General features: G+C 47.9%; 3 protein-coding genes across 14 annotated transcripts in view; 1 reads left to right on the top strand and 2 right to left on the bottom strand.

Annotated features, from left to right (window-relative positions):
* The window catches only part of Rab31 (RAB31, member RAS oncogene family), a 92,139-nt gene that overhangs the window by 4,569 nt on the left and 60,324 nt on the right, over nt 1-27,246 (bottom strand). For both annotated transcript variants that reach the window (XM_005372596.2, XM_013515338.1), the window contains 3 exons: nt 20,391-20,462; nt 18,683-18,789; nt 6,603-6,712 (listed from right to left, as the gene is read on the bottom strand). In XM_005372596.2, coding sequence (XP_005372653.1) covers nt 6,603-6,712; nt 18,683-18,789; nt 20,391-20,462 — 289 coding nt within the window. The remainder of the gene's footprint in view (nt 1-6,602; nt 6,713-18,682; nt 18,790-20,390; nt 20,463-27,246) is intronic.
* LOC106148764 lies at nt 3,476-6,602 on the bottom strand. The gene is made up of 2 exons (XM_013515303.1): nt 6,520-6,602; nt 3,476-6,327 (listed from the first exon to the last, which is right to left on the bottom strand). Exon 2 carries the CDS (start codon nt 4,511-4,513, stop codon nt 3,584-3,586), a length of 930 nt encoding a protein of 309 aa, XP_013370757.1. The 5' UTR covers nt 4,514-6,327; nt 6,520-6,602; the 3' UTR covers nt 3,476-3,583.
* The window catches only part of LOC102020968 (translation initiation factor IF-2-like), a 34,406-nt gene continuing 31,364 nt past the window's right edge, over nt 24,205-27,246 (top strand). For all 11 annotated transcript variants that reach the window (XR_001234386.1, XR_001234396.1, XR_001234377.1 and 8 more), the window contains exon 1: nt 24,205-27,008. Coding sequence is in view for 1 of the 11 variants with exons in the window: in XM_013515082.1 (XP_013370536.1) it covers nt 26,139-27,008 (870 nt within the window). In the remaining 10 variants the exon portion in view is untranslated. The remainder of the gene's footprint in view (nt 27,009-27,246) is intronic.

Genomic DNA, 27,246 nt, shown 5'->3' on the forward strand with positions numbered 1-27,246 from the left:
TTTGTTTCACATGCAATGATTTGTCTTTTTAGGTCACTAAGCAGAGATTTACATGATCGTTTCTCGTCCCTTGTTTATATTGGTGTGCTCTGATTTTTTCCCAACTTCTGGAAGGTTCAGTCACTTCTTGTTTTCCTCTGGGGTGAAGGTTGCCCCAGAGTGCTGAGCACAGTGAGCTGTGACAGGGACAGAAAGCGGGGGGCATGGCTGCCAAAGCCTGGTCCGCTTTTCCGGGCCGCCTCTCCCTTGCTCCACATGCGGCCCGGGGCGAGTGACAAGCCTTTCACACCTGTTTCCCCGCCGGGGAAAAGGGATGACAGCAGTGCCTGTTCCCCAGGATAAATGGTGCACTCACGAGTTAACACACGTGGCAACAACTGTAACAACGCGCAGAACGAGAGCTCTTTGCACAGGAAGCGGCTGTGACAGCGGCCCTCGGCGTGCGCCGTTGCCAGGCTTCTGTCCAGACGCAAATATAATACCATTTCATGTAAGGACCTTGAGCAGCCTCTGACTTTGTTGCCCAGGAACTTGTGCCCCTGGACACAAAGGGACAACTGTGTGGTGTCTTGCACACCTGACCACTGTCTTTTAAGAACTGCTGAGATAAGCTAGGCATGGTGGTGCACGCCTGAAATCCCAGCAGGCAAGAGGCTGAGGCAGGAGGACAGCCATGAGTTTGAGGTCGGCCTGAGCTACATAGTGAGGCCCTGTCTCAAAAAAACGAAAACCAAACCAAACCAAACCAAAACAAAACGAGAACTGCTGAGACAGAGGCCGGCCCGTTTGGAGCTCCGGCATCCCCCTCATTTCCTGCTCTGACTCATCTCACAGACACCCCTGGGTGGCAGGGAAGCAAAAGGCCCCTTTTCTTTCCCTGTCCCTTACTGCTGCACTAATCCTCATTTGAAGCTGGCTGTACCATTCTGAAAATTGGCCAAGGATTTGTTTGGCTTTCAACTTTCTTTAATGTGCCCCAAACCTAAGTAACTACCTAGGGAATTACAAAAATCCGGTGGACTTAAAATAGCCAAATCCTCACAGAGCAAGACACCACGCGGGCGCTGAGTCCTGGCTTCTTATTTTTTATAAGAACACCCCATTCAAATTTTTCTAAGCTAACATGCTTGGGACTCCAATAGTATTAATTCTTTTCAAACAAACATCCCCGCCCCATTCTCAAACTAGCAAGAAAAACCAAAAATCAAGGCCAACACCCTCGAATGTCTCCTAGCTCACTTTCTCTAAGAGAAAGCCTTACTCTCACCTTCTCTACAGTTTTTTCGTTTGTTTTTTTGTTTTTTGCCTGAGCTGGCCTTGAGCGCACTTTGTAGCCCAGGCTGGTCTCGAACTCGCAAGGATCCTCCTGCCTCAGCCTCCCGAGTGCTGGGATTACAGGCGTGCGCCATCACTCCCAGCTCTCACCTTCTCTACAATGAACAGTGTTGGGCAGAGACCTGAGTCGCAGTGGGTCCGACCCCAATCCAGGCTCTTCCTGCCTGGCCTGCAGCTCTACCTCTCCTGCCCTCGGGGAGAGTTCAAAATAAAACAAAGCAAACCCACAGTGGATAGATGTCACAAACCAAAGCTGTGGCTGCTCACTCCCTGGAACCCTATCAGCAAGGTCCAAGCTAGTCCAGCCCCAGGGGATGGAAAGAGTCTGGGCACCACCCTCCCTCGGAGGCCACAGCACTCCCCTCCCAAGCTGCGCCCTATGCTGGGGAGCACTCCATGTTCTTCCAAAGATTTCTGAAACCCGCCCCACTCCAGCCGCATCCCACCCACGGAGCCTGGTGCACCCGGCCCCTCCTGTAAATCCCCTGCTCCGCACTGACCAGAACCTCACCCCTTCTTCCCAGCTCTGTAAGCGCCTCCCCCTCCCTCTCTCACCTTCTCACCCCATCATTTCCTGCCTCAAGGTCTGCGCTCCTAGGGTCCGCTCTGCCTGGAAGCTCTTCTTGAGCTCTTTGTCCAACCAGCCTTCCTGCGCTTTTCAGTTTCAGGGTCAAGTGCTTCCTTGGGGACCCACCCGCGACCCTAAGTCCCATCTGTCCGCATCTCTCCCAGTCCGGGTCTAGTCGGCATCATTTGCAACCACTGGGGCCATGCACCGACCCGCCTCTGCCTGCCGTCGCCGCCCTGGCCCCACCACGTGTCTTGGAGAACACTGTAGGTATTTGTGGGATACACAAATCAACAGAAGCCAGCTTTGTCCAATTTGCGGGTGTCACTCAACCTTAAGTCTGCACAGACAGCCGTACAAGTCACACGATCCCAAGTCACTGCACTGCTACCCCAAAACGGGACAGAAGGGCAGAGACCCCCGGTCAAAGGCCAGGCTTGGCGCCTGGCCAGCTCTCTGTCCCCAGTTTAGGGAGGCCCCAAAAGACACAGCCACCTGCTGTGCAGAAGTCACATTTCCCAGAAAAGCATCTGTGACCCAAAGCACCTGCAGAGTCGCATGGAGGCTGAGACCCCCACAGGTCAGCATGGTAGAGCCCAGCCCCAGCAGCTCAAAGCAAGGCAGCAGCAGGACCTGAGAAACCTCCGTGGGACGGGCGGCCAGCGTGGTGGAGTGAGGGTGGCTCCGCAACAGACGCTGAGGTCAGCGCCGTCTCTTGTCTTTGGGGTTACGACACAGAGCAGGGCAGAGGCAGCTGTGCTCAGGAAGGTATCAGGATCTTTTGTTTTTTTTTTTTTGTTTTTTTGTTTTTTTTTTTTTTTGGTAGTACTGGTATTGCACCAAGGGACTTTTCTTTGAGGTCCAGTCCCATCCCTTTTTAAAATTTATTTTTTATTTTGAGACCAAGTCTTGCTAAGTCACTAAATCATCATTATGGGCTTCAGCTTGGGATCTTCTTGCCTCAGCCTCCCAGAGTGCAGGGAGGACAGGCATACAGCACCATGTTCGCTTTTGGTTTTGGTTTGAACTCTGCAGTATATAAACAGAAACAAGGTATTCTTTGTGTTCTCATATACCGATTTTAAAAATTCAAATTAAAGTTATTTTCTTGGTCAAGAATTTTTCTTCTTATAATTCAACCTAAAGAGAAATCTTTAAAGCTCAAATCCAAGGTGGAAGAACCCAAAGGAAAAACATGAACACATCCTAGGGAGAAATGCATGACAGGAAATCAGCCCACGCAGTGGGTAAGGAGGGTGCAAACTTGTGACCTAGGAAAGGGGGGACAACATGCCACACAGGGCAGACTGCAAGGCCACTTATAATAGCGTAGCAACGAAATCCTTCATACAGCAGGTTTAAGATTTAAAAGAAACATAATATTAGTCAGTTGTGCTGATGCACATCTGTAATCCTAGCAACACTCTGAGAGGCTGAAGCAGGACAACTGCAAGTCCAGCCTGGGAAATTTAGCAAGACCTTGTCTCAAAAAGTGGGGGTGGGGTACTTGGGGATGTAGCTCAGTGCAAAGGCCCTGGTTCAATCCTAACACTGAAAAAAAAAAAAAAAAAAAACCCCAAGAAAACAAAAAAACCATATTGACAATTTCCAGTTAGAAAGTACATCAGTATTATCTCTGTTCAGAAAGCACAGTTATCTCATTTCTGGTTTATGAACACTCTAGGAAGCATTTCCAAACCACTGTGAATTAATTTTCTCTAAGAACACCTTTCTAAAGGCTTGCATTCTTACTACTTGTTCTAGATGTCTCACTGCATCTTTTCTCCTGGACGTGTCCGTCTCTGGAACAGCACTCTGGGGAGTGCAGGTGTCAGCAATATCCAGATGTATTTTAAGATCAGGGAGGAGCTCATGTAATCCAAGTAGGAACAGGAACAAGGCAAATAAACGAACAGTCTGCTGCAGTATGCTCAGGCGCACTGGGAACTGTGTTTCAAATTCACCTGGAATTAGGCCGCTGACTCCCCCTGTGAAGAAATTCACCTGAAGGTGCACAGGCAAAGGGAAGGCACCAGCACTCACAAGTAGAGGCAGGAAGGTGAGAACTGGGCAGAGATGGAGAGAGACAGATGGATATCCAGAGAGATGGACACATAGATGGACACACAGAGAGATGGATGGGTACACAGAGAGACAGATAGAGACAGAGGAAGAGCTGGATACCCAGAGAGATGGGTGGATACCCAGAGAGATAGATGGACACACAGAGAGATGGACACACAGAGAGATAGAGGGATACACAGAGAGATGGGTACATACCCAAAGAGATGGATGGATAGCCAGAAAGATAGATGGACACATGAGAGATGGACACAGAGAGGTAGATGGATATGCAGAGAGATGGGTGGGTACACAGAGAGACAGACAGAGACATAGAAAGACAGCTGGATATCTAGAGAGATGGATGATACTCAGAGAGATGGACACATAGGGAGATAGATGGATACCCAGAGAGAAGGGTACATAGAGAGATAGATGGATACCCAGAGAGATGGGTTGGTACACAGAGAGATAAATGGATACAGAGAGATGGAGACAGACATATAGATATGTCACAAGATGGACGGATACACAGACAGATGTATACATAGATATGGATTGAGACCCACAGGCCTAGGTGGGTATACATAGAGATGGATACCCAGAGAGGGAGCCACAGTGAGACGGATGCCTACATTCTGCCGTGGCTCTGATTCTGCAAGCTCTCTTTGTTAAAGCAATTGTAAGTACAGTCTAATAACAGAAACAATTGTGCATTTGCCACGGAAGATGAGGTAATTAATACAGGTAGTCTATGACTTAATAGGAGTTAATTACTTTGCAGCCACAATTACTCTGGGTTTTAAGCCAAACACTTGTTTTTTTCCTAAATGAAGTAGACCACCAGGATCTGAGCAGTTAATTATTCCAAATCCCCATTGCTGCAGCCAGAAAGACTTCCTGCACAGGAACTGTACAAAGAAATCTTTCATGATATTAACACTTACGCTTGGGCTCGCTGATCTCTTTAGGTCCCTTATTTGTTATTTTCATAGTGACTTCCATCAGCTCACAAAATCTGAGCTTGTGTAGACATCTCAAGGTGAATTTAGGACACACAAAGCTCTGAGCTTCCTCGGCGCCACAGAACAACAGAAGCTGTGAAACTAGAGGTGTCCGCGTGACACACGCGGACTGTTCATTAAAACGCCCTCCAAAAACAGAATGCTTAGCAGCAGAACACACCAGAAGAGCCCAGTGCCACCAGAAAAGAATCCCTGTGCTCTGGGGAGACTCAGGCTCCCGTAATACGTGCCTACCGCATTCTGAGATGTCCTCCAGAGACGCAGGACAGAGAGCCCTTGCTCCCCCTGCTCCCCCTCCCTGCCAGAGGGGCTGGGGCAGCGACACGGCACTGCAGCCTGAAAAATCGGAGGCCAACACGCTGAACAACGGGCTTGCGGGTGTGCGGCTGACGGCGGAAATGACGGGAAAAACATCTGTCTGACAGCGGAAGGGAGGGAAGGCAGTGAGGACCCCTGGGGGATGGAGGGCCAGGGGCTTCAGGGGAGGCTCAGCAGCACAGTTGCACATTTCTTTTGCACACTGACACACAGCAGAAGTGACACAGGTCAGAATGCCCCCTCTCCAGTGAACCCCATCAGGCCAGCATGAACACACAGCAGAAGATTCCCTCATGTGGGTTCTCAGAGTCTAAGTGAACGGCCCCAAAACTGTGGAACTGAAATGAACTCTGTTCTGGGCAGGGAAGCCTGTTCTGCCTCGGGAGCTCTGCCCATGATGACCCCAGGTGGAGGACAGCAAGTGCCAGGGTCCTTTCTGGAACTGTTCAGCGCCAAGCTGTCTGAGGAGAGCTGCTGACTGTTCAGGCGTCCCACTTCTCCTGCACTGCGTCCCCAGGATTCCACCCAACACCTGCACTCCCAGCCTCCCGCGCGCACTCCGATGGCGCTTTCCAAGGACGAGGCTCACAGCTGTCTCCGGGCACACCCTCAGCGGGACGCTCTCCGGGAGAAAGTCACACGCCAGAGAGTTTGTGCAGGTGGACAGGGAGGGTCTGGATGCTCACAGCCGCATCAGGGAGGACGTCCACCAGGACACAGTGCCCCGCCTGGCTCACTCACAGGGGGAGAAGCACAAGGCGACCCAGAGCTGTGCGAAGGGAGCTGTCCTTGTCCCCGGACTGGCGCAGAGCAAGGAGGAAACCTTCCCAAATCGGCTTTCCGCCCCATTCCCAACCTCAGGTCGCCGGGGACAGAGACGATATTTTCAGTGAACGATCATCAGGCAAAGGCATCTACTAAGAGGTTTCCTGGTTATCCCGTCTGATGAGTGACTCTGAACTGCTGCCCTTGGAACCGTCTACTTCATCTCCCCTCCCCTCAGCACGATAACAGGAAATGCTACAAACAAAAGGCATCATTTTAAATTAATTTTTGGCAGGAGAATTATTTCATTTTAATTCAGAAAGCACAGAAGGGACAGGTTAAAGCACAGGACGACGGAAACGCAGACCTGAGAGTACAGTGGAAGTGAGTGTCAAGTGCAGAGCTTTATATCCGGGGCGTCAGAGGGACACAGAGGGAAAGTTCTACCTCAGAGCTCTGCTGTTGCATCCTGCGACTCCCTGAAGAATCAGAACGCGAGCGAAGCTGCGAGCCCAGCCGCAGGTACTCACTGATGCCTTGAAAGAGCTCCTCGACGTTAATAGCGTTCTTGGCGCTTGTCTCCACCACAATGGCGCCGATGGATTCGGCATAGTCCTTCGCATCCTTCAGGGAAACCTCCCTGGAAAGAGGTCAGACGCAGAGAGAAATGAACGCCCGCCTGCGAAATGCAGATAAACCCAGGAGACCAAACACACGGCCTGTGTGCAAATAGCTCCTTCACTTTCCTACAGGGAACAACCGAGTGGCAGGGTGAGGGCTGGAACCCAGCTCAGGGAGTCTGCGAGCCTGGCGGGGAACATGCAGACACTTGAGTCTGCAAAGGGGGCAGCACCGGGGTGCTGAGCTCTCAACCCCAGCCAGGGTTCTGCATTCCCTCTGCAGTGAACTGCAAGGCACCCCGCTGGTGGCAGAGGAATGGAAGGGAGCCTGGGGCCAGCGTGTAAGGTAAGACAGGAGGCGGATCCTCCAGCTTTATCTCAGAAACCCCAACACAGGCCTCTGTCCCCGGGACTCCGTGCACTTGTCATCCCGCTTTTCTCCTCTGACTTTTGGTCTTTTCGTTGACAGGTGTTGAGTGTCTGCAACACGCTGGGCACTGTGCTAGGCGCTGAAACAGGTAAACTGAAGCTCAGGAACCCGAGTGAACAGTAAACCCCAGGCTATCAACACTCACAGCGAAGACAACCCTTACACTTTCTAGGCCACGCCACACAGAGGACACACCGAGGAGAGTGATCACAACTGCCCGGAGGCAGAGACTTCACCCCCGCGGCCCTTCTCCCTCTTCCCAGAGCTGACTGCCCTGGGTTTTTACTGTCTCTCCTCCAGCCACAACCTCCTTCCAGGGTCAACTTGCAAAGACAAAGAGTAACAGAGCAACTGTGGGCAGGAGCAGCTGTTCAATGTCTGGAAAAAAACATTCTCTGTCAGAACCTTCCCATATGTTTAAGACATTCCAGCCAAAAGCAGTGGAAACCATTCACAGCGTCCTATCAGAGCCAAGAGGCAGGCAGGCTGCAGGTGTGACAGGGGTGACCTCTGTCCCTATTATAGCTCATACCTACATGCCCCCCCGAGCCTCAAGTACTCATAGGTGGGGGTCTGGGGAAGGTGACTGGATCACAGGTGTGTGATACCAGGTTGGTCCACTGTTGGACTTAGAGCCAGGTATGATGCTGGGAGGTGAAGCCTGGTGGGAAGAGGTGGGTCATTGTGGGCAAGGCCTGGAAGGAAATACACACATGTAGCCCTTCTACTCCCTTGGTCCTCAACACTGCTTCCTGCTGCCCTGCCATGGACTGTTTCTTCTCTGCCACACTCCTCTGCCATGCTGCCCTGCCTTGGAGCTCGCCGACTACGGACTGAAGCCTCTACAAACTGTGAGCCAAAATAAATCCCTTCTCCTTTAACTTGTAACTGTCGGGTGTTATGTCCCAGCAGCAAGAAAGCAGCCCCAAAGACAGCTCCAAAGCAGCTTCTTAGTCTCTTGGTCTCTGAAGCAGGGTGTTAATGCTCTGAAAAGCCCCAAATTTCTCTAAATATAACACGTCTTTGTGACATTCAGGTAAGGAAACCATTCTAGCAATATCAAATGCAGTAAGTCTGTTTAAAATTCTCATACTTTTGCTTAGATCAACCTACCCGTGAGATGGATTAAAACTAAAATAAACTTCTTTTTACAGACAAGAAATAATTACCACCTTCACAGTGAATGCCTCCTTGGATAATGCCTGGCTACTGTGATCTAAGCCCTCCGGCCAAAGCACTTGATATGGGCACCCTGGGAAGGACTCCTGTTCCCAAGGGGCCTCTCCTGCTTAATAACATACATCCCCAGCTGCTGTTCACTTGAAGCCAAACTCCTGGTGTCACATTCAAGCTGCAGTGTCAGGTTCTCAGCCACAGACCTCTGTAGCTTGGTTCCCAAGGAAAAGATCAGAACTTGGAATCCAAGAGGGACTGAGCAGAAGACATGGGTTCCCTTGGGGGACATGGCCTTTCTTAAGACTTCTTCTCCAAACAGAAATGTAGGTTCATCCTCATGAGGCCAGAGAGAAACCCTGGGAAGAACTGCGAGCTCCAGGTTCATGGATTCTGTTTGCAGGACAGTGTGGAGGTCAAGGTGGACCAGGATCTCAAGCCGGCCCTTCCTAAGCTAGGACCTGAGACAAGTTCCTTTACTGCTCTGTGCCCAGGCTCTTTAGGAATAACATTCGAGCAAGACTGTAGCTCTTTCCTGGGGTGGTGAAGATTAGGATCAACTACTTATAACAATGTGAGGCACACAGGAAACAATTCAGGTTGGCAACAATGCTGATGACAGATTTGTATGCAGCCTTCTGGGTTTAGTGACATGGCTAAGTCCCCAGAAGATTCACACTGGTGGTCGAATCTGGGGCAGACAGACTGGTTGATGGGCAGTCTGATTCTCCCATCACAGAGAGGAAAGGTGATAGGCAGGTGCCCATTGGGTTCACAAGCTGTCAGACTACTCCTGTCTCATGAGACATGGGTACACTGGACAGAGCCAATCTCCCCTAAGGGGGAGTTATTTTTAGTGTTTTCCTTCCTCTCTTTCCCCCCTTCTTCCCTGCCTTCCTCCCTCCCTCTCACTCTTCCTCTTCTTTTTCTTTTGTTTTTGCAGAGCTGAGGACCAAGCCCGAGGCCTCATGCATGTCAGGGGCATGCTTGGCCATTGACAGAGCTATAACCCTCTGCTCCTAACCAGGGGTTCTATAACAGTTATCTTGAGTTTCTTCTGTACATTGGATGTGCTGAGGTTGGTTAATTATGTAGACCACTGGGTTTACAAAACTTCACTCAAACATAACCCCCTCTGCAATTTCTTCCACATGTAGACTATAGTGTACATATATAATGTGTATGCACATACCATTGTTTTAGTATTTATTACTATTTTGTTTTATTTTATTTTATTTTTTGTCTTTTGGAGACAGGGTCTCACTATGCAGATCAGGCTGGCCTTGAGCTCACTTTGTAGCCCAGGCTGGCCTCGAACTCACAATCATCCTCCTGCCTCAGCCTCCTGAGCGCTGGGATTGCAGGCATGTGCCACCATGCCCAGCCCTAAATGCCAGTCTTTAATGTGATCACTTTCAAATTTAAAACATACAGGGGCTGGGGATTTAGCTCAGCGGCATAGCGCCTGCCTGGCAAGCACAAGGTCGTGAGTTTGATTCCCAGTACTGGAAAAAAAACAAAACAAAAAAAAAGATACAGGTGGAAATATTTTTTGCTATGCTGGTAATCTAAAAAATACCTGGATTCAATACTGTTACGTTTCAGTATAAGTGGCAAGTTTTTCTTTCTGTGTCTTTTAATCTGTTTTCATTCCTGGAATACGGTCATCCAGCTTGAGGGGGAGGGAATAATAAGTGGTTTTTGTACAAAAAAAATTATCCTCATTGTAGGCTTGTTTGTTCACCATCACAGACAACAACGAGCAGTTCCACCATCAGAAGGACCCCGTGGTGCCCTTCCATAACCACACAAACGTCCTCCCCACCCCTACTGCCCATGGCAACCACTCACTAACAGCCCAGGGCAATCACCCAGTAGTTTACCTTGTTTCTAACACTTCTACATTTCAGCCATATTCTATACATGCAATCACGCACCGTGAGCCTTTGGGATGGGATTCTGCTACAGACGGGATCTGGAACGTCCCCCTAAGCCCATGTGTTAAAGGGTCTGCCATGTGTCCCCACCATGATGAGCTATCACAGCTCCAAAGCAACAGGGCCAAGTGGTCTCGGACTGAACCCTCCGAGACCATGAGCCGAAACAAACCTCTCTCTGTAAACTGATTTGTCAGGTGTCTGTTACAGCAATGGAGAGCTCACTGAAGAGCTTCACTCACGCAGCATGATTCCTCTGCAAGTCCACCATGCCTGCACCTGTGGTTTGCTTCCTTTATTGTGGGGTGGAGCCCACGGTATAGAAGCACCACAGTTTGCTTAACCATTCGCTTGCTGGTGGACATCTGGGTTGAGTCTAGGTAGGACTATTAACCAAGGGTCTATGAATATTCACATGCAGTTTTCCTTTCTCTGGGATAAATGTCCATGTATGGCTGCTAGGACACATGCAACTGCACACTAAGTTTTCTAAGAAATGCCATACAGCTTTCCAGATTAGCATGCACGTGAGCAACGTCCCCTGTCATGCCAGCGAGGTAGGAATGACCCTGTCTCACCATCACCAGCCCCGGGTCACTGCTTTTCATTTTAGCCGTTCAGACAGGTCTGATCGTGGTGTCCTGTCCTTTCTCCCATCCTCGTATTTATTCTCCTGGGTGAAATATCTGTTCATGCTTCCCATTTTCAAATTTGGGCTTTTCTTTTATATTTTGTCCCCAATATATTAACAGTTCTTTTTTATGGTCCATGTACTAGTCCTTTGTACACATGTAATTTGTAAATATTTTCTCCCAGCCTGTAGCTTGTCCTTCACCCTCTTCACACAGACAGTTACACAGCAAAGATTTTTAATTCTGAGGAAGTCCAACTCCTCAAATTTTCCTTGTATGGATCATGTTTTTAGTCTGAATCCCAAGAATTATCTGCCTAGCTTCGTACCCTAAAAATATTCCCTTAGTAATTTTTCTAAGTTTTATAGTTTTGTATCTTACATTCAAATCTGTGATTCCCTCTGAATCGATTTCGATATAGATTTGCTTTGCCCAAGGATGTCCAGCTGCTCTCCCACCACTTGCTGAGAAACTCTTCTTCCATCAGATTGCTGCTCCACCTTTTCAAAAATCAGCTGAACATACTTGCGTGGGCTTCTGGCTGTTCTCTTCTGATCCACCGACCTGTGTGGCTACAGTACACGCTGAGACTATCGATTTATGAACCCAATATGTCTTGAATATTTATTCAAGTCTCGTTGGATTTCTTTCATAAACATTTTGCGTTTCCAGCACATAAATTCTATACATGTTTTGTTAAATACATACCTAAGTATTTCATTTTCTCTAGAGCACTTAAAAAGGGTATTGTGTGTTTAATTTCAGTTTTTGCATAAGTTTTTGCATACTTAATATACAGAAATGTAACTGATTTTTTTTTGTGTTGCTCTTGTAGTCTACAATTTTATTGAACACTTATTATTAGATTAAGAGTTTTGTTTTGTTTTATGTTTGTTTGAACCAGGTGTGGTGGTACATGCCTATAATCCCAGCACTCTGGGAAGCCAAGGTAGAAGGATGGCAAATTCAAGCCCAGCCTGGGCAGTTTAGGAAATCTTGCTTCAGAATTTTTAAAGGGATAGGGATATAACTTATCATGAAGGCCCTGGGTTCAATCTCCGCAATACTCCCCCCAACACAAAGGGTTTTTTTTGAGGGAGGAGGATTGTCATGAGTTTGAGGCCAGCCTGGACTACTTACTAGACCCTGTCTGTGGTGGATTGACAACTGGTACTCAATTTATACTCAGCTGAACTGAGTACGCGTGGTGCTAGGTGTGGGAGGCCCACCTGAGGGATATTGCCAGCAGCATAAGAGGCAGAATGGGAGAAGAAGTGAGGCTGTTGGGAGCTGGTAGAAGCTGTAAGGAGCTGTTGGCTGTTTTGGAGGAGCTTGTCATGCTGGCTTTCCTGATGAACTTGGCTGTTTTCATCCTCCAAGAAGCTTGGGACCTTGTTGTTGCTGAGAATAGCTCAGGTTCACTTTAGGGGAGCTCTGGTCCTCACTTTGAGCTTTGCTTCCTGGCTCCGGAGGGGAAGATGGTACACTGCCAGTCTCCTGGAGAAGCTTGCTGCATTTTCTTTCCTGATGAGAACTCGTTGTCCTGATCATCAGAGGAGCTCAGGACTTCACTGTTGCTGAGGACGGCTGTGGTACCTTTCAGGGGAGCTCTGGTTCTTACTTTGAGCGTCACTTCCTTGCTCTAGTGAAGTTCTAGCACAGATCCTTCATCCCGCTGGCACAGACTTTCTAGATTCCACCACTGACCTCTGGACCTTCCCGGTGCAGATCCATGAAATAGGCCTGCATGAGATATTGTTATGGGCTCTAGGCCTCCAGCTGGATTTGTGGGAGGTATTGTTATGAGCTCTAGCTCTTCAGCTGAACTCATGCAGGACATTACCCCAGGATCCAGGCCCTCAGCTGGTCAAGATTCTTGGTCTATACTGTGTGGATAGATTTCCTGCACTCTCTTGTATATGATTCTTGGGGTGGCTATTATAAATAATCATAAAATATGTGTCCTGTATTCTATTGTTCCCCTTGCAAAAAAACCCAAACCACGACACTGTCTAAAAAACAAGACAAAACAAACAAACAAATCAAAAAGACTCACATGGAATATCCTCTTGGAGAATCATGTGCTAAGCCATAAAATAAAGCTAAAAAAATTTAACATAAAGTCATACAAAATAAGTTTCAATTTTTTTTTTTTTTTTTGGTTTTTTTTTCCGGTACCGGGAATCAAAGTCATGACCTCACACTTGCCCGGCAGGTGCTGTGCCGCTGAGCTAAATCCCCAGCCCCTAAGTTTCAAATTATAATGAAATTAAATTAGAAATCATTGACAGAAATTTGGGAACTCACAAACAATAGTTGTGTGGAAATGAAACAATAGAGTACTAAATAAACAATGGGTCGGAAAATAAATTAGAAAATACTTTGCGATGATTAAAAAGCAACATAAAAAATGTCATGGGATGCTACTAAAGTGGTGCTTAGAGGAAAATGTGTACCTGTAAATGTCCATGTTACAAGAGTTCTCAAATAAATATGCACACTTCTGACATAAAACCTACAGCTAACATCACAGTTACTGAAGAGAGACAATGATCCACCCCACAGGTCAGGAGAAGAAAGAAGGTCCATCCTCACCTTAGCCAACAGTGAATTGGAGGTTCTAGCCAGGCCAATTGGACAAGAAAAATAAATAAATAAAAGGTACCCATATTGGAAAGAAAGAAGCAAAACTCTTTCCTCACAGATAACACAATCTTATATACAGAAAACCCCAAAGAATTGACTAAAACACTGCTAGAACTAATAAATGAGCTCATTAACTCATTTAGGGTACTAGAGAAACACTCAAAACGTAATCATATTTCTACACTGTAGCAATGAGCCTGACAAAGGGGAATTAAGAAAACAATCCCATTCATAGTACCACCAAGAATAAAATTAAATAGGAAAAAATATCACCGAGAAAATGGAAGATGTGTGTATTGAGAGCCCAGGGGTGGGAGAGGGCTTGCCCCCCATCCTCAAGGCCCTGGGTTCCACCCCAGCACTGAAGAGACAAAACAAAACAAAGACTTGTGCACTACAAATATAAAATATTGCTAAAAGGAATTAAGACCTAAAGAAAGGGGCATTTTAAGTTCATGAACCAGAAGACATAACTCTGTTGGTTTTGGGGTTTTTTTTAAAAATCTTTTTGAGACAAGGTCTCACTATACAGTTCAGGCTGGCCTTGAACTCATTTATGTAGCCCAGGCTGGCCTCAAACTCCCAAAGATTCTCCTGCTTAAGCCTCCCAAGTGCTGGGATTACAGGTGTGTGCCAGCACACCCAGCATAGCACTGTTTTAAAATGACAATAATCCCCAAACTGGTCTAAAAATTAACATAATCCCTTTTAAAATTGCAGCTGCCTGCCTATCTTTCCCTTTTTCTTCCTTTCTCTCTCTCTCTTTCTTTCTTTTTTCTTTCCTTCTTTCTTTCTCTTTCTTTCTTTCTTTCTTTCTTTCTTTCTTTCTTTCTTTCTTTCTTGTTTTTTGTTTTTCATAGTGAGATCTCTCACTATGTAGTTCAGGCTGGACTTGAGCTCACTATGTAGCCCAGGCTGGCTCTGAATTTGTGGCAATCCTCCTGCCTCAGCCTTCTGAGTGCTGGGATTACAGGCAGGTGCTACCATGCCCAGTATTCTTTCTTTCTTTGCAGAAATTGAGCAGTGGATCCTAGAATTCATATGGACATATAAATGACCGAAAATAGCCAAACAATCATGAAAACAGGACACCTTTGGAGGGCTTACAATCCCAATTTCCAATTTATCACAAAGCACATCAATCAACGTACTCTGGTACAGCCCTAAGGACAGATGTTCAGGCCAACTGAATAAAATTAAGAACACAAAAATAAGGCAGCAATTATGGTCAACTAATTTTCAACAAAAGTGCTCAAGAAAATACATAACAAAGAAATCATACTTTCAACAAATCATGCTAGAAGAATTATACACCTAACAGAAAAAGAAGAGTGTGGAGCCCTATCACGCACTGTACACAAAATTAACACAAAATGCAGGGCAGACCTAAACATATGCACTGAGACTAAAGAAGGCATAAGGGTAGATCTTTGTGGTTTTAATTTGCCGATCACTTGGGCACAAGAGATAAAAGGGGAAAAAGAGAAATTGGGCATTAAATGTCTGCACCTCTGCAGACACGGTGAAGACTGTGATGAGATCACCCACAGGAAGGGGAGGATATCTTCAATAACATATTGAGAAGGTACTTGTATTCGCAATATACAAACAACTCTTACAGCACAGCAGGAAAAGACAAAGAATCCAGTTAAAAACTGGCAAAGGATTTGAAGAGATATTTCTCCAAAGAAGATATGCAAATTATCTGACTTCATGAAGTCATTCGGAAAATACAAATCAAAATAACATTGGGACGGCTAGGGGTACAGTTCAGTGGTACAGCACTTGCCTAGGATGTGCAAGGCTCTGGGTTCAATGTACACTGCCACACACACACACACACACACACACACAACACGCACACACTCTGGAGGTGGCTATAATAAAAAAGATAGATAATAAAAAGTGTTAAAGAGGATGTGGGTTGCCGTTAGGGTGTACAAGGGGACAATCACTTGGAAAATAGTTTCTCTAAATGCTAACCATAGAGTTACATATGATTCAGCAGTTCTGCTCCTGAAGAATGAATAAATCCAATGTAGGTGTCCACACAATGGTTTCTTATTGGAATATAAAAATGAACGAGGTATGGATACACATTACAACATGCATGAACTTCAGACCACATACTATATGACCTCACCTGCAGAAGATCAAATTTCTGGAGACAAAAACACAGGTCAGTGGTTCCCAAGGGCCGGAGGAAGGTGGCGATTGGAGTGACGACACACAGGCATGGCGTTCTGTGGGGGTGATGGAAAGGCCCTAACACCAGGTGTGAAAATGCCTGCACCACTCTCTAACTGTGCTAAAGTTCACTGCACTATACACTTCAAGAAGAGTTTTTAAGACTTGTAAATTATCTCCGTGAAATATATTTCATGTTTAGAAATTTATGTGTGCTAGGATCGACCGGTCTTTCTTTCTGGTGACCCGGCTGCGGGTGTGGAGGAGAAGTGCACAGTCACTTCCTCGCCGCAGAATTCAACCTTCTGAAATCACTGGAGTGAAAGGAAAGACATGCATTCAGCACTTTGAACTGCAGGAGCCCGAAAAGCCACATTCAGACCTCACTGCCACCAAACTAGCAGAAAAGGGTTCTGCCCAGAAGCCTGTGTTGCAGGGACAGTGTGGCCCCTGATGTCACTCTGAAGCCTGAGGCTGAGGCGGTGAGAGTGAGCGAGCAAGGGACCTTACATCCGGGTGAGGTGGATCTAAGTTGCAGTTCCATGGAACTGGGAATCCTGACGAACACCCTCAGCCTGACACCGGTCTCTACTCAGTCCAGCCCTCAGCAGCCACACGCTGAGGCCTGGCTTCACTCCCCGCCGGCCCTCTACCCCGTGCCGCAGCATCAGAGGACACCACCTCACAGCAAAGGCTGACGCCACCTACCCGAGGCCGTGGAAGGCTCAACGCCATCCAGCAGGGGAACATTAGCCAGGCGAGCTGCTTTGGGATTACAGTAAAGACAGCAGATATCTGAACCAAGTCTGGGAGTTTACAGAGTTGTCCAAGCCCCAGAAAAACAAGTGATTCGGTGCTGTTGACGGCTGTTACTGCAAATCAGCCTGACGCAATGCGGTCTAAAGCTTGCAAAATCCCACAGAAACAGAGCAATTCATTAAGTGCCATGGTAAGAACTTTCACGGGATCAGTCTTCGTCACGTATTTAACTTTGGTTTAATCGTATTTAGATTGGCAGAACCAGAAGCAGGACGCAGTCAGTTGCCTTTACGAAAATCAACAGCTAGAATTCCTGAGAATTAAGTTAGCCCAGAGATGACACGAACTCATGACAGCAGAGCCCTTCCCTGGCGGTTTCACTTCCTGTGGTGTTTGTTACTGCGGTCATCTGGGTCCGAAAATATGAAATGGAAACTTCCAGAAATGCACAATTCATAAGTTTTAAATAGGGCTGGGGAGTTAGCTCAGCAGCACAGCGCCTGCCTGGCAAGCACACAGTCGTGAGTTTGATTCCCGGTACCCAAGAAAAGCCAAAACCAAAAAAAAAAAAAGTTTTAAATAACTTTTTTTTTTTGGTTTTTCTCCGGTACCGGGAACTGAACTCATAACCTTGTGCTTGCCAGGCAGGTGCTTTGCCGCTGAGCTAAATCCCCAGCCCCCTAAATAACTTTTATTACAGTGGATGGTTATGATTGTTCCATTTTATTTTTAGTGCCTATCACCAATCGTCTACTATGCCTAAGGCATATATTAAACCTTATTGTAGGCCCATGAGTGTAGGAAGAAAGCATAGTATGTAGGGGGTTCAGCACTATCTGTGGTTTCAGGCACCCCCACAGAGAGGGGAGACTACCATGCAAGACTTTAAGAATAACATTTCCTTAGTGAAACAGCCTGCCTCCCCGGCCAGATAAAGGCATCAAATCTCTGGTGTGGCCCGGGTCCTCACAAGCCTCTCTCTGAGTGCTATGGTTTGGGTGCCACGTGAGGTGCTACCCCAAAGTTTCAGGTCCTGGGTACTTGGGCTCCAGTGGGTGGTGCTACATCGTGGAATCTTTAAAGGGTGGGGCCTGATGGACTGTGAACGGGTTGTGGTGGGATCTGATACAGGGAGCTGTGTGGTTCTCCTCAGACCCTAGTTTGCTCCCACCAGGGTGGTTGCTATAAACAGATAGAAACCAGCCCCTGACCTCGTTGCCCTTCTGTCTCACCAAGAGACTCCTTCAGCACACAGCTGGCTCCCTTTCTAATTCTCTACCACGTTATGATGAAGCGGGACTAGTGTCACATTCTTGAACCTCCAGAAGTGCGAGATAAATAGACCTCATGTCTCTATATGACACTCAGACTCAGATATTCTGATACAGCAACAGAAAACAGACTAAGGTATCAGGTAAAGAAGCTCACAATCCATTGTCACTGATGTATTGTCTCTTAGAAGTGCTCATATAGGGGCTGGGGATTTAGCTCAGCAGCAAAGTGCTTGCCTGGCAAGCGCAAGGTCGTGAGTTCGATTCCTGGTACAGGAAGAAAAGACAAAAAAAAAAAAAAAAGTGCTCATATAAAACATGTCATATTTAGGTCTTAGAACAAAATAGTGATATTATATAGATTAGAATATATCCTTAGGCTAAAATCTACAACTATCCCAGCACTCGGGAGGCTGAGGCAGGAGGATCGTCCTGAGTTTGAGACCAGCCTGAGCTACAAAGTGAGCTCAAGGCCAGCCTGAACTGCATAGGGAAACCCTGCCTCAAAAAGACAAAAAAGAAAAAAAAAATCTGCAACTAAAACAAACAGGGGTGCTATGGAAAACATTAGGAATTCAATGGTCCTTTACTATATGAAAGTGCTACATAAATTGTATCAGTAGCAATGATAGTGGTGGAAAACAGCAATAAAACTATTGAAACAATATAATCTAAAGATATCTACAGTCAGGGATGTACGTGTGCTGTGTACGTGTGCTGTGTACAGGAGATTTGAATGGAATATCCATCACCGTGTGGCCCAGCAAACTTGTGCCAGTTCCCCTTTGTTCACTGGGGTGGATAGTACCACAGTGGCTGCCAGCAGGTAAGTCCTTATGCTGAATGCACAAACAACAGCAAAGGCATAATACCTCATTACCCACAGGTGCTCAGAGATGAAGGGTATATCAGTACACACACACACACACAGACACACACGTTAAATGCCCCTTACCTAATATCAGAGAGATCGCACTTGTTCCCAGCAATGGCCATTACGATGTTCTCTGGGCCATGTTCTTTCAGTTCTTTGACCCATTTCTTCAAGGTATGAAATGAATCCTAAGTGAAAATGTAAATGGGAATCACTGAAAAGAGTGTCAAGATGTTATTCCAACCAAGTACAAATACAAACCCAATATAATTTAATGGACAAAAATAATTTCAGGAGACTCACATCTTAACACTATGTAAGTCACACCTCGATGGGCTATAAAAGCTTCCTTTCCCCAAACTGAGATTTGAAGAAGTTAAAAGGATCACATTGGTGGTTTTCTTCTATACGTAACAATAATTTATAAATGTGGTCCTGACTCCGCATGCGCAAGGACACCAGGACTAAGTGAACGCCCACGTTTACTTCAGGAGAGAAACACATCTGTGGGGAGCCCCACTTCCCTTTTGACTTCTTCCTCACAAAAATCCTCCCAGGGTCAGACAACACGAAAGCCACATTCACGTGAGTGCCAGGAACGTGGGAAAGGTCATGGCAGCAGGTCACAAAGCTAAAGGGCACAAGCACTCATTAGCACTCCAGAGAAAGCAGTAAATAACTCAGTTTGCAGGAGTGCAAAAAATGCCATCAAACAACTGCACTTACTTATTGATGATAATATTCTCAGCTTTAACATGATAAACTGAAATATAGTGGTCACCTGAAGCTATGAATCACCGCAAAACCTTTACATGCTTATCTATGATAAAATTTAATTTATAAATTAGGTACAGTCAGAAGTTAACAATGATAACAAAATAGAATAATTACTGTATAAAATATACTGTAAGAAAAGTTATTTAAAACTCATGAATCATTTCTCTTTTTTTCAATGAATTATTTCTTTTTGGAATTTTCCCTTTAACATTTGCAGTTGGCCACTGACCCCACGTGAGTGAAACTGTGGAAAGAGAAACTGCTGTGTACAGACACGACCTTTGCACCTACACACAGAAATACACCTGGGGTTTTAATAGGATAGCTGTGACTCCAGCCGAAAATCAATATAACTCTAAGACGTGTAGAAGGAAAGAATGAAACAGTGGTCACTGGAGGTGGGGAAGGGCGCTGCGAAGGGGGACCGGATGAGCGTGAGAGGGACTTCTGCAAAGGGGGCGGGGTCCTGGGAGAGGGAGGAGAGGGGTGTAGAAAGCAGAAGGACGGTGTGTGCACGTGTGGGAAGAGCACCACGAACCCCATTAGTTTACACAATCATTGTGTGTTAAAGTCATGATGATTTAAAAACTAAGAAGAGGGGCTGGGGATTTAGCTCAGCGGCAAACGTGCCTGCCTGGCAAGCACAAGGTTGTGAGTTCGGTTCCCGGTACGGGAGAAAAACCAAAAAAATAAAAATAAAAAAATAAAAACTAGGAAGAGAAAAACCCAAGCAGACTTTGAAAATACGGCACTCGCAGGCATGCCCTTGCCCTGCAAAAGAACAGTCAATTTTAAAAGGGAACGTGCATTGTTTAATCCAGCGGATACACGCGAGATGCCTCACTGCCTATCGCTGAAATTCACTCGGGCACAGTGTTCGCAGCCCTCAACCCTTACTGGGCAGGCCCACCCCAGGTCCTGGCACGACTCAAGTAGTGTCATCTCCATGTGGTCCCCTAAGGTCAAAGGAGTCGCCGAACACGGCATCTACACTCTGCAGGGGACATCTTACCTGTTTGGTAATATCGTAGACTATGACAGCTGCGGCGGATCCTCGATAGTACATGGGAGCCAGCGAGTGAAACTGTGTGAAAACAAGGAACAGTTCCAGGCAAGAGTGAACAAGCAGCTTTGAACAATAGGACCTGCAACACCCCAGTAACATCTGTGAATTCCTCTTAGGATCTTTCCAGGCTTGTATGAAATAACAAATTCCTCCCCCTACATGCGGGCATGCACACACACGCGTGTGCACACATGCACACACACACGCACGCAGTTTACAGACCATGAAAGCTACTGTGAAAAAGCCAAAAATCAAATTTTATATTAAAGATTGCCATCCTGTGAATTTTCTGCTTGATCTTGCTCATCATTTATATAACTAATGATGACCCCAGTGCAATCTCATTAGACTTCCACAGCAGTACAAAAAAAGATTGTGCTCCAAGGGAGGGGACTAGAACACTGGCAAAGGTCACAAGACGCGCATGTGCCATGCCGGGGTCCGGACGTTGGCCAGCCCCGGGGACCCAGTGTGGAGCTTTCTCACGCACCTAAGGTCGCCAGGAGTGCGATGTCAGGTGTGCTCCATTCCACAGTGCGAACAGAACAAGCATGGCTGCTCACCAGGGCTCCCAAACCCAAGCCGGGTGATTATTCTCAGAACACAGGCGAGGCACATTTTGGAGAAGGAAACTGTCTTAATTTCCCTTTTGTTTCATTCAAAAATTTCTTGGAGGGGTTTTGGAAGCCAACTGGGGGAAAATGGTCAATAGAGGGATGAGTATGTATATATATAAAATTACAGAGGAGGAGATATCAATTGCCAACACATACTTTAAAACATGTTCAAATAGCTTAAAAGAATGGAAATAAAGACAATCATGAGGCACTTATTGATTTATTAAATGTTAAGGACTGAATGCTCATGTCCTCCAAAGCTCTGTTGGAGTCCTACATTCCTATGTGACGGCATTTGGAGGTGGAACCTTTGGGAAGGAATCAGGCTTGGCTGAAGTCAGGAGCAGCACTCCCTAGAGGAAAAGACTGATATTCTCTCTCCTCTCTATCTCTCTCTCTCTCTCTCTCTCTCTCTCTCTCTCTCTCCCTCTCTCTCTCTCCCTCCCTTCCTCCCTTCTCACCCCCCCCCGTCTCTTCTTGGTGAAGATAGAAGAAGGAAGGCAACCGTCTACCAACCAGGCAGAAGCCCCGACCAGTCATCCCCTCTGCTCACACTTTGACCTTGGACTTTGACCTTGGATTCCCAATCCTGTGAGAAATAAGTGTCTGTTGTTTAAACCACTCAGTCTTTTGTTATAGCAGCTAAAGCTAGCAAAGACATATATGGAATATACGACGGCTGTTAAAATGATGGGCAGATTTTTGTTTATAAGGGAAAGGCATCTCTGATGGACTATTCAATGAAAACATACTCTCCAAGCAGCACATATAATATAATTTAGGGTAAAGAATATGTGAGAGCTTGTCTCTCTATGCACACCAAAACCATGATGTTTCTCAAAATGTTCATGGGATTTCTAGTATTTTTTACATTTTTCCTTGTGAAACTATCGTGTGAATGTCTACAGTAATTTTAAGTAAAAATGGCTTTTAAGCAGCCACTTTTCTTAGGGTGAGGAGGGGCAGCAGGGAAGAAAGAATGTCTGGATCCTGTAGCTTTTTGGCCAAAAAACAAAGCCACGACCCATTCTCTCCCTATACGACACTTCTCACAGAATAAAGTCTTCCCAGTAGGAACGCCCATACCTGGGCTTCCCTGGGTCTCCTGTCAGTACACAGCAATGCCGGCGGCACTCACAGTGGGGCAGAAATGAGGCAGGTCACCTCGCCCCTTCCAAGTCACGCTGCACAGTCTCTGTCCAGAAGGGAAAGCACCCTGCAGCCTCCACAGTCCAGGAAAACGGAAAGGGCAGAGGAGAGCTCCGGATGAGCCAGGGAGTTCACAGCTCAGCTGTGCAGGGGCTGAAGGTGCACAGCACTCACCCCTCCAGAGCTCACAGGAGGGATGGCCAGCACCTGCCGTGTGCCTTCCCCATTCAGTGACTGCCCGAAACCGTATGCTTGTCTCAGTATTACGCTTCTACAAATTCACGTGGATTACTCAGCACTCCTCTTGCTGAGCTACGATACCTGACATGCACAACTTAAAAGAGAGGTTTAATTTGACTCATCGTTTCAAGGGCTCCAGTCCATGGTCAGCTGGTCTAAAGCAGGAACATCATGGTGGAAGGGCGTGTTGGAGCAAAGCTGCTCAGTCTATGGGAGCCAGGAAGCCAAGCGGGGGCAGGGGGGGGGAGCGCCAAAGAGGAAGGGGCCAGGGACCAGACATAGACCCCAAGGTCACACCTTCATGATCCACCCAGACACACTCAGAAGCACGTTTACTAAGGCCCTGGGTTGCCCATCCAGCTTAACTGTCATAGCACGCTTAGTTTATCCCACCCTTTAACAATCCGCTCCTCACACAAAACAACTGGAATTCCTGCCCAAAGGGAGGGAAAAGCAGTGTACCTTTGCAGCAGCCCTGCTTTCCTAAGGACAGGGCGTGTAAATCAAGTGTCCTTTCAGCCGTTACACAAAACAGCCATTTTTAATTTTCAAAAGTCTGCACCTAAGAAGGAGAGTCAGCAGAAACTTTATTTCCCAGAAGTCAAGCGCGAGAGAGGCAAACTGCGGCCACGGTCTGAGGCAGAGTCCCTTCGGGCTCTGACAATCGGAGCCGCCTCTGAAGCGGTCAGCATGTGCAGGTCTCCTGAATTATTGAAAAGATCTTGGTGTCTGATGCATGCCCCCTTCCTTCCTTCCTCCAAACGGAATCACTCTGAAATAAATCTGTTGGTGAAGCCACTTAAAGGACTTTATTGCTGGAGTCTTGGGGCTTTTAATGAGTTAAAAGTTCACATCTCATTTCTGAAACCCAACAATGCATTAACCAAAAGGTAGTATTTGTGGAGGACAAAGAGACAAATCACCTTGAGCTTGCAGTTCTGTCTTACAATTTCCCCCTATAAAGATGAAACAAATGCACCAGCATCAACCTCCACATTCAACAGGACAGGATTCCACTTCCACGGGGCCAGAATGAAGAAGGATGGGGTGCTCACAGAAAATAGATTCCTCTAGAAACTAAGCTCACAACCACCAGAGGTTGACAATGCTTTATTTTAAATCTCACCTTGAGAAGTTATTTGGCATTAAGCACAACAGATGCCAATTTAAAATCCTTTCTTCTCTACATCCCTGACAAAGTACCTAGGCTCCAAATTTCTGCAGTCAGATAACCTTCAGGTGTCACTGAATGGTTTAGAGGCAGCATAGGAAATTTTGAAAAGAGAAATAGTTGATTACGCCCATCATGCACGTGACTGTTTTTTTTTTTTGTCTTTTGTTTTTTGGTCTTTTTGAGACAGGGTCTCGCTATGCAGTTCAGACTGGCCTTGAGCTCAGTTTGTAGGCCAGGCTGGTCTCAAACTCACAATGATCCTCCTGTCTCAGCCTCCCGAGTGCTGAGATTACAGGCATGTGCCACCATACCCGGCAAGACAAAAGATTAAACAAATGCACCCAAGGACCCCCCTAGAGATGGACATCAGGGATTGATTATTCTAAATGAGTAGCAATCACCTTGAAGAGTCACTGACCCAACCCCTTAGAGGAAAAGCCCCTGTTCTGTATTCATGCCCGCTTGCTATGTGACTTGCTTCCCCATTTGATCCCAGTTTACTCAATTTTACCTGAACAATTATACTTGTAATCTTATTGGCTGACCATAGCTTTGTCCCACCTCACGCCCACCTTGTAATTTCTCATTTTCCCCCATCTTAGACCCGCCTCGCCTTGTGGTTTTGCTCTTAAAATTCCCTAGAAAAGACAGAGCTATGGGCAACCCACCCCAGCCCCTCTTCTGTCCCTCAATTGGACAGAAGCTTGCTTTCCCTCAATATATTCTGCCCTTAACCTCCGTTGTTCCTAAAATTCATTCTTCGATTTTAGAGAACACGAACTCGTCCCAGATATCGTTCAGGTTGGGAGTCTTTATTTTCCTGTATCATTTGAAACAATCTCAATGTCTGTCAGGGACACCAAACAAACTTTGGTTTAATCACGGAATATGGGGCAGTCATTGAACATTTGTGGAAAATATGAAATGGCACCTGAGGCAAGTTGGCATACTTTGGTGTTTTCTCAAGGATTCCAACAGAACGTTAAGCCTTTGAAGTGTTTTTTGAAAAAAAAAAAAGTTTCCTGGTAAAATAAATTTGAGACACATTACATATATTAATGCTCTCTGATAGAGATTTATACAGTATTGTTAGTACATTAAAAGCTCTGGAATTTTCTGTAGTAAAGAAACCTATTTTGGATTTAACTCAGAATTTTCATCTTTTTTTAATCTTTTTTTCAAGTAGTATTTATTAACATCCAAGGACCTACTGTGTGTGGTCAGAGCGCTCCCTGGGGCTTGGTACAAAGGGAACTGGGCTCAGAGGTGAGGAGGGGTCACGGCCGGCTGAGGTGACCCCAGCTCCTCAAGAGGGCGATAACATTCATTGCCAAGGGCTGGCAGGCGAGTTCGGGACGGAGTCTGCTTATCTTGATTCTTTTTTGACTCTTTACCTGCAACACACACCTTCCTCCTTCCTCCTTCCCCTTCCTTCTAACCCCAAATCGCACGTAACAGCAGCACAGTGAAAACGGGATTCCTGGAACCCTCCCAATCCTTCAGACCACCCCATCTGCCTGAGGCAAAATTCCTTAAACAGATCAGCGGGCTGTAAAGGTCAGAGCAGCAAAGCTCTGCTCTCCAGGAATGCGCTGGGCGGAAAAAAAGTGAGGTTTCAAAGAAGCCCGAGGCAGTGGGCTTTGAGGGACGGCTCCGAAGCAAGGCCTGCAGAGGACGCTGGGTCCTCGGTGAGCGGGACACAGCCAGGAGCCAGGTCTGGAGGGTCAGCCACTCTGCCTCAGGCACCAAGGCCCCGCAGAAGCCGTCACCCTCCCGGGGAAGGCAGCCCAGAGAGGGTCAAGGACAGAAGCCAAAGCGAACCAGCAGTGGGCCTGGGAGGACTCAAATGGAGAAGGAAGTAGAGAAGAAAATTCCTGACATTCCCAGCATTCTCAGCTGGCAAAAGCTGAATGGAAAAGCACAGCAGTGAAAGACCTTTCTGTGCCATTCGGGAGAATGCTTTCCATTTTACACAGACCCTCTCTCTTCCTGCAGAGCCAGGCCTACTTAACATCCCGCGCAGAGAGCCAGGGCCTGGCGGCTGGACGCCTGGGTGGAAGGCGTTGGGAGGCTGGTGCCAACCTACGGGCAGCCACTACTTCCAGAAACCGCATCAGGAGACCTGTGCCTGCCTTACTAGTGTTCAGTTACTTTAAAAATTTTTTTTTAGCTTGATGCATGCCTTTTGCAAAGACGGGAGAGCTTGTCTCTTTTCTTTTCCTCTCTTTCCTTCTACCGTGTCGCCGAAGCCAAAGAACACTCGGGGACCCAAGGGCAGAAGGAAAGGCAGCAGGACGAAGCTGGGATCCGGGCGACCCCAAGACCTCGGGCTCCATTCTGACTGGCGCTGTGATGCAACACGACCCCAAACACCTTTCCACAAAAAAGATCAGTGGCAGGGCAGAGACGCGTGCTTTCAAAAAGACAGTGAATGGACGGGCTTATCCCAGTCCTAGGGTACAGACCCCGAGGATTTGAAACGCTGCAGAAATTCCTTCTTCCCCTCACGAAGCTATGACGGGCAGGCAGCCTCCGATCAGACAGCAGGGAACTTGCTCGAAGTGCACCGCTCCTGGCTACGCGCCTGTCTCCCGGGAGGCAGGCAGACGCAGGCAGGGCTCGGGGCAGAGCGGTCCGCACCGGCTCGCCGCGTCAGTCGAGAAACAGGCGCCGCGCTGTAACACGTTCACAGTCGCGCACAGTGCCACCCTCAGGTCACACACGCGCAGGCCCCGGGCGGCCGGCCGGCCCCGCAGCCAGGCTCGCAGCCTGGGACCGCCGCAGCCGCGCGCGCCCGGCCAGGAGGTGCTCCCGAGACCGCGCTCGGCCGGCCGGGTGAACCGAACGCCCACCTCCGCGATTCCCAAGGCGGGCGCGCGGGGCCCCGGGAGGGGCCGGAAGACACTCAGCTCCCGCGTGTCTGCTCCGTACACCGGGGACGGGCAGCCCGCTCACCCGGCCCCGGGGGTGCAGGAGCCCGCGGCGCTCCCGCCACCCCTCGCAGGCGTCGGGGTTCTCCCCGCCCTGCGGCGCGGGCGCGCGGCCGCCCTGACCGAGCTCTCTCCTCAGGGCCACAGCGAACGGAGGACCAAGGGGCCGGTGCCCCGCCGCATCGGGACGCGGCTTCCCGGGAAACCGGCCCTAGACGGCTGGCCGAGGCCGCCCTCTCCCCTCAGCTCTGGCGGCTGCGGGCTCCGCCCTCCGGGGCGCAAGGCTCGCGGGCCGCGAAAGCAGCCGGGGCAGCGCCCCCTGCAGGGCGGGCCGGGCCCAGCGCCGGACTGCGCCGGTGGGGCCGAAGGGAGGACTCCGCCCGTCACGCAGGCATCGCAAGCCTGGGGTTTCCATCACCCCAGGGCCCTCAAGATGCAGCTGGGCCCTCCTCAGGTGACGTCCACTGCCCTGCCCAGACGTCACGCTGCCCTGACCGGACGTCGCCCTGTCCCGACTGGACATTACCCTGCCCCGACCGGATGTCGCCCTGCCCCGACGGGACATTACCCTGCCCCGACCGGATGTCGCCCTGCCCCGATTGGACATTACCCTGCCCCGACCGGATGTCGCGCTGACCCGACTGGACATTACCCTGCCCCGACCGGATGTCGCCCTGCCCCGACTAGACGTT

This window comes from Chinchilla lanigera, unplaced genomic scaffold, assembly GCF_000276665.1.
Source record: "Chinchilla lanigera isolate Chin_1 unplaced genomic scaffold, ChiLan1.0 scaffold00001, whole genome shotgun sequence".
NCBI lineage: Eukaryota > Metazoa > Chordata > Mammalia > Rodentia > Chinchillidae > Chinchilla > Chinchilla lanigera.